The sequence below is a fragment of the Sebastes fasciatus genome, chromosome 21 (genome assembly GCF_043250625.1).
Source record: "Sebastes fasciatus isolate fSebFas1 chromosome 21, fSebFas1.pri, whole genome shotgun sequence".
NCBI classification, from domain to species: Eukaryota; Metazoa; Chordata; class Actinopteri; order Perciformes; family Sebastidae; genus Sebastes; species Sebastes fasciatus.
This window is the reverse complement of record NC_133815.1, coordinates 24,967,318-24,973,317: the sequence shown is the minus strand read 5'-3', so window position 1 is coordinate 24,973,317 and position 6,000 is coordinate 24,967,318. Positions and strand designations below refer to the sequence as shown.

Sequence of the window (6,000 nt, the reverse complement as noted above, 5' to 3'; positions counted from 1 at the left end):
TTACGACTGATCGGTGTATAGAAGGTTTCTTCTTGCATTGTGCCACAATGGAACGGATATGTGTTGAATCGCTGTGAGACTTGTAGTCCATTCATTGGTTTGTTTAACATGCAGTAGGACACGTCATGAAGGCTCATTCTGAGGCCTTTATGTTATCTTCTGAAAGTGTGTGGCAGCAGCAGGTCAGTAGCACTCTGGTTTAAAATGAATAGAATAAAATTAAACTGAACATCTGAAATGACAAATCATGTATTTGTTGTCAGCAAATATTTATTATTCACATTATTCACATTATTATTATTACATCGGTTTGTTTACAAAAACGCATAGAAAGGTGTTTACCTTTAAAATGTGATTAGGAAATTAGTCAGCAACTGTGTGTGCGTGTGTGTGTGTGTGTGTGTGTGTGTGTGTGTGTGTGCGTGTGTGTGTGTGTGTGTGTGTGTGTGTGTGTGTGTCTCTCAGCTGCTCCAAGTGAGTCTGAACCCTGAAGGCAGGGTGGCGTACTGGGCTCGGAAAACCACGTAGACTTGATGGGAGGAGGCCGTGAACGGAGCGATGTTGGTTTGCTGAACAAACGACACACAGAGGACAAACTATCATTCACAGTCCTTCATTTACACACATATGTATATACAGTATATCAATTATATATATATAGTATATGGCTGAGAAATACACAGGAGAGCACAGTATCTCACTCATATCTCTAATATGTGGATTGATAATCAACATTTTTATCCAGAAATCTCTCACACTGACTCGTCGTGACTCGCTCCATGTTTTTGTTGAGCTGACATCATCAGGCTATTTAACTGATACCTCCTCACATATAGACGTCTTCATGCAGGATCAGAACACACTTCTCTTCTACCAATATTCCAAGTTCAGCAGCAGAAAACACTTTGTTTTGCATTTCTTTCCCAGACTTGTGCAACTCACGTCAAATCAGCCCTGAAATGGGATGTCGTTTAGCAGCATGTTGATTGGGCTGTGCTGTTACACACTGTATCAGAGTCAGGTTCCACCAGCTTGGCTGTGTGCTCATTAAAGGGAACTGGAGTGATGTTGGGCTCATTTACATCTAGAGTCTTAAAACACCTCATTAAGTTTAAAAAGTGTTTTTATCTGCCGCTGACAGGCTTCGTAAATATCCCTCTAAGTCCTCGGACACACCAGAAACGTTAGGAGAGCTTGGCGGCAGCATAGGATGTTGGCTGCGTGATTCACGCGTCGGGCGTTCACACCAGCTGCGTGTCTGCTGCATGTCTGCTGCGTTTCTGCAGCTGCTGCTGTCAGCCCTTTCTTTCTACATAGAGTTTGCCTTTTAATGGCCATTTCATTTAATTATAAATAACAATTATATTTATTTTAAACAGAGAAAGGTTAAGAAACGTTTGGTAATTTGTAAATAATAGTAATAATCCACAATTAAAACTCTATTCTATATTCATTCATGGAGCTCTCCAAGTACCTGCATGTTCTAGAACACTGTCCGGCACATATTTCAGAATAAACGCCTTGTGTTAACAAATGAAGGAATTCTGCGTACAGAAAAAAACGCTCGAGGGCTTTTATTTTGAAATGAAAGCAGGAAGTGTTGATTTAAATGCCATACTTCACAATTCATGGAGCTCTCTAAGTCACTGCATGTTCCACAGCACTGACTGCTCATATTTCAGAATAAAAGCCTTGTGTTAACAAATGAAGGAATTCTGTCCGCAGAAAAAATGCTTGAGGGCTTTTATTTTGAAACGAAAGTAGGGAGTGTTGATTTAAAAATAAATCTTTACTTTTTTTTCATCTCCGTAACATATTTTACAGATAGACATCGAAACTGTAGTAATCTTGCTGATAGGATGTTAATATACAGTCAATAGATCACTTTCACTGTCTGTTGTTGCTGTGAGACGCGCGTGGCACGTGTCAAAAATAGGCGAGACCTCTATTCTCTAGAAGAAACGCAGCTGAGACACGCGGGCAGTGTGGCTGCTCTAACCTGTTAACACGGACGTCGAAATAAAAGACAACAGGTAACGCAGCCGCCACGCGGTGCTGACGTTCCTGGTGTGTCTGGGCTGTTAGTTTGCATTCCAGGTGAAACAGTGACTGCTTCTATCTCGGATTACGTACCACTCCACAGTAAGGTCCAACAGGTGGTGACGAGGCGTCTGGGCCATTATACAACTTCAAGAAGTTGTTCTGGCAATCTCCAGGGTCGTCAATGCTGATCTGGGCAAAGGTGATGGTCACCACACGACCTCTGGGTGCCGTGATGCCCCATTCACAGTTGGTACCGTTGGGATAGGTGCCTGGGTAGTTGGGACTGGAGAATGAGCCATGGTCTCCATACAGAGTACCACCACAACCTGGTACACAAACATATTAAACAGAGATGCTTCAGCTGAGAGGAAAACCGGGGAAGCAAACAGGAAGACATGTGCTCCCAGGCAGTAGTGTTATTACAAGCAGTGATAAGCATGAAAAAAAACAGCAGCACATAAAGATACACCAGATACAACCTAGAGAATAACAGCCCTGCCATCCAACTTCCGCAGACAGAACCTGGACTCATCACTGAACATGGCGATTCCCCCACATGTTCAGGTTCCATTGTCTGTGTTGTCGACACCAGCGCAAACGGGCTTGACGGTGAAGGGCAGTCATTGCAGGCTTCCTGGTAGCCTTATGAGCTCTGAGATTGGCTGTGTGCATTCTGTTCCTGACCGTCTGATCAGAGATCTGTATGCCATAACGTCCTGCAAACCTTGCCTGCAAATCTCTAGAAAGATAGCCTATGGTGCCTTCAGTGCTGTAAGGGTGATGAACCGGTTTTCTTGGGGTGTCTTCCTGGGACGCCCAATTCGCGGTCCGTCTTTGACATCACCGGTTTCACGGAACTTGGCCTTTAATTTGGAAACGGTACCAGGGCTGACTCCAAATAATGCTGCAACTTGGTTTAGCGGAACACCAGCTTCAACTTTTCCTATCGCACGGGCCTTATCCAGATTAGACAAATGTGGCATGTCGATGCTTGGAGCAGACACCAAATGATCACTTTAGTAGAGCGCAGCACCCAGCAGGCCCCATGTACACAGGTGCTCAAAACAAGAGTCAATACCAACAGGTATTGTTTACCATTGGCAGAGAATTTTGGCAAATTTCCCTTGGGCGCTACCCGCATAATCAGCTGTGCTGCTCATCCCACAAATGCATGATCCTTACAAGTTGGACATCATTGTGAAGGTCAATAAACAGGCTTTCCAACGATGTAAAATATAATGCCAATTAGCATTGTAACAACAGAGAAATAATCCACCAAATACAAATTTCCAAACCTTTTTTTTTCCAAGTTTACATGCATTTGTCTTTTTACCTTTTTAAACATTACCTGTGTCGGCTACAATGAGCTAGAAATGATGAATTTAGCATGTTTTGTAAGTTAACTGAACAGTCAGTTTGTAGCTTCCATTCACAATGACTGGTAGAATGTCTCTGTGTTGCTCATAGTGTTAACGCAGCATTAGACTACAGACTGACAGCGTTTCAAACTGAAAGACATTGGGGGATTGCAAGCAGACAGGGTCTACTGAAAGACTGATCTAGTGTGTTTGGAGCTTCGCTCATACATTTTGGCTTCTGTTGCTTCAATTTTGACAATTCATAAAAATAAAAAAAGTTTAAAAAAAAAGGTCTCTTGCAGGTTATTTTATGGAATTGCATTACTAAATTGCTTAAATGCCCATAAACTTAAAACAGAAACAGAGGTCAGGTATTCAGGGAGATCCACAGAGAGAATCTGTTTTTTTTCTAAACAAAATGGGATTTCTCTGTTTTGTATGTATGAGAGCTTTGGATGTCCAACATGAAATCCATTGTGTTTTTACCATAGACTGTATTGAAGAAGTGGATATAGTCACCGTGACATCACCCATTGGTTTGTGGACTGGTGGACTGGTTTTGGCCGTCGCCATCTTGGAGAGGGTAGAGCCAATCGCAACCGAACGCTGAATAAAACATTTTTAGGCGCAAATGCGCTAAAGACTAAAACACGGACAACTCCCAGACCGGACAACGCCGTGGTAGCGACCTGTCAATCAGAAGGTAGCCACCACGCTCTAAAGCATCCCCTGCTTTATGGTCTATTTGACTCTAAATGGGACCATAGTTTACTAAATGATCATCATTCTGTATTGAAGAAGACTTGAAACTAGCGATTGAGACCATAAACTCATGTTTACAATGTTTACTGAGGTAATAAATCAAGAGAGAAGGAGGCTCATTTTCTCATAGACTTCTATACAATCAGAGGAGTCGCCCCCTGCTGGCTGGTAGAAAGAATGCAAGTTGAAGGCACTTCAGCGTTGGCTTTACTGTTCAGGTTGGCTTTCAGCTTCTCACCAACTGCAGAAATAACACACCGTGGAGGGACCGGACCCATTGAGAAAACAGATTTCAGACGTATTACTTGGTGACAGCAGCTGCTCTGGTGTCCGGTTGTCATGGGAACCTGTAAGCTCTCGATGTTTCATAGAACCTGCTTTGAAATCATGTGTATAAAACAGTTGAGCTCTGACCGTTAGCGGAGGATGTCCACGTGGCCTCGAAGCCAGCACGGACGAATGAGGCGTCACTCTTGAAGCGTAAGTAGAGCAGGTTGGATCGTGGGAAGACGGGGCTGGGCAACGTGCTGCCGCAGAACCGACCAATCAGCTGGGAGTCCGCTGTGCTGCCATTACGGATCTGAGAGACAACAGATAGATCCCTCATGAAGACTTGCTGTATGGTCAAAGGTACACGGACTTAGTAGAAGTAGATAGTACTACTACATAATACTACATAGTACTACATAGTAGTGGATATAGAAACAAGAAATAAGCATACAGGATATGATCACCTGAAACTAAGAATAGTTATGTTTATGTTATCTTGGAATGAGCCGTGAAACCTCTGTTGGTCTGGAGGAGCTGAAACGTCTCCTGAACATTCACTGATATTCTCAGAGCTAAACTAACTCTGTCTTCCGCTCCACTAGCTCACTAGTCCACTCTCTCTCTCTCTCTCTCTCTCTCTCTCTCTCTCTCTCGCTTCACCACTCACTTCCCGCACACACACACTCTGGTTCTGGTATTGTCTAAATCACCTACGCTGCTCTGACAACAGCTCTAGAGAGGGACATTCAGGTTTTCGTGTCAGCCACCATAGTTGTCCTACACCAGGAGTCAGCAACCTTTACTATCAAAAGAGCCATTTTAGGCAAAACAAAAAAAAAAGAAATCTGTCTGGAGCCACAAAACATTTGATCATTGTGATGAAGGTAACACAGTTTATAGTCTAAGTATATAGTATATAAGTGCAAATGTACTACGGAGTATTAGGGCCACATTAAGGGGGGAAAAAATCAAAGATTTACAGAACAAAGTCGTAATATTACGAGAATAAGGTCATAAATTAACGAGAAAAAAGTCGTAAAATTCTGAGAATAAAGTCAGAACTTTATAAGAAAAAAAGAAAATAACACGTAAAAATACTACTTTCTAATATTATGACTTTATTCTCATAATATTATGACTTTATTCTCATAATATTATGACTTTATTCTAATAATATTATGAACTTTGTTCTAATAATATTATGACTTTATTCTAATAATATTATGAACTTTGTTCTAATAATATTATGACTTTATTCTAATAATATTATGAACTTTGTTCTAATAATATTATGACTTTATTCTAATAATATTATGAACTTTATTCTCATAATATTATGACTTTATTCTAATAATATTATGAACTTTGTTCTCATAATATTATGAACTTTGTTCTCATAATATTATGACTTTATTCTCCAAATCTCAGATTTTTTATTTTTCCTCAATGTGGCCCTAATACTCCGTCGTACCGTCATACCATAGACCTTCATCAATGATAAATAAAAATGAAAATATAAACAACAAACAGTTATTCATTTCCATTTTTAAAAATCCACAGGGAGCCA

General features: G+C 41.1%; 1 protein-coding gene across 1 annotated transcript in view; it reads right to left on the bottom strand.

Moving 5' to 3' along the window:
* Positions 1-255: 255 nt before the first annotated feature.
* The window catches only part of cubn (cubilin (intrinsic factor-cobalamin receptor)), a 63,613-nt gene continuing 57,868 nt past the window's right edge, over positions 256-6,000 (bottom strand). The window contains exons 65-67 of the mRNA XM_074621961.1: positions 4,578-4,743; positions 2,134-2,369; positions 256-569 (exon numbers count right to left, since the gene is read on the bottom strand). Coding sequence (XP_074478062.1) covers positions 462-569; positions 2,134-2,369; positions 4,578-4,743 — 510 coding nt within the window. The 3' untranslated portion in view covers positions 256-461. The remainder of the gene's footprint in view (positions 570-2,133; positions 2,370-4,577; positions 4,744-6,000) is intronic.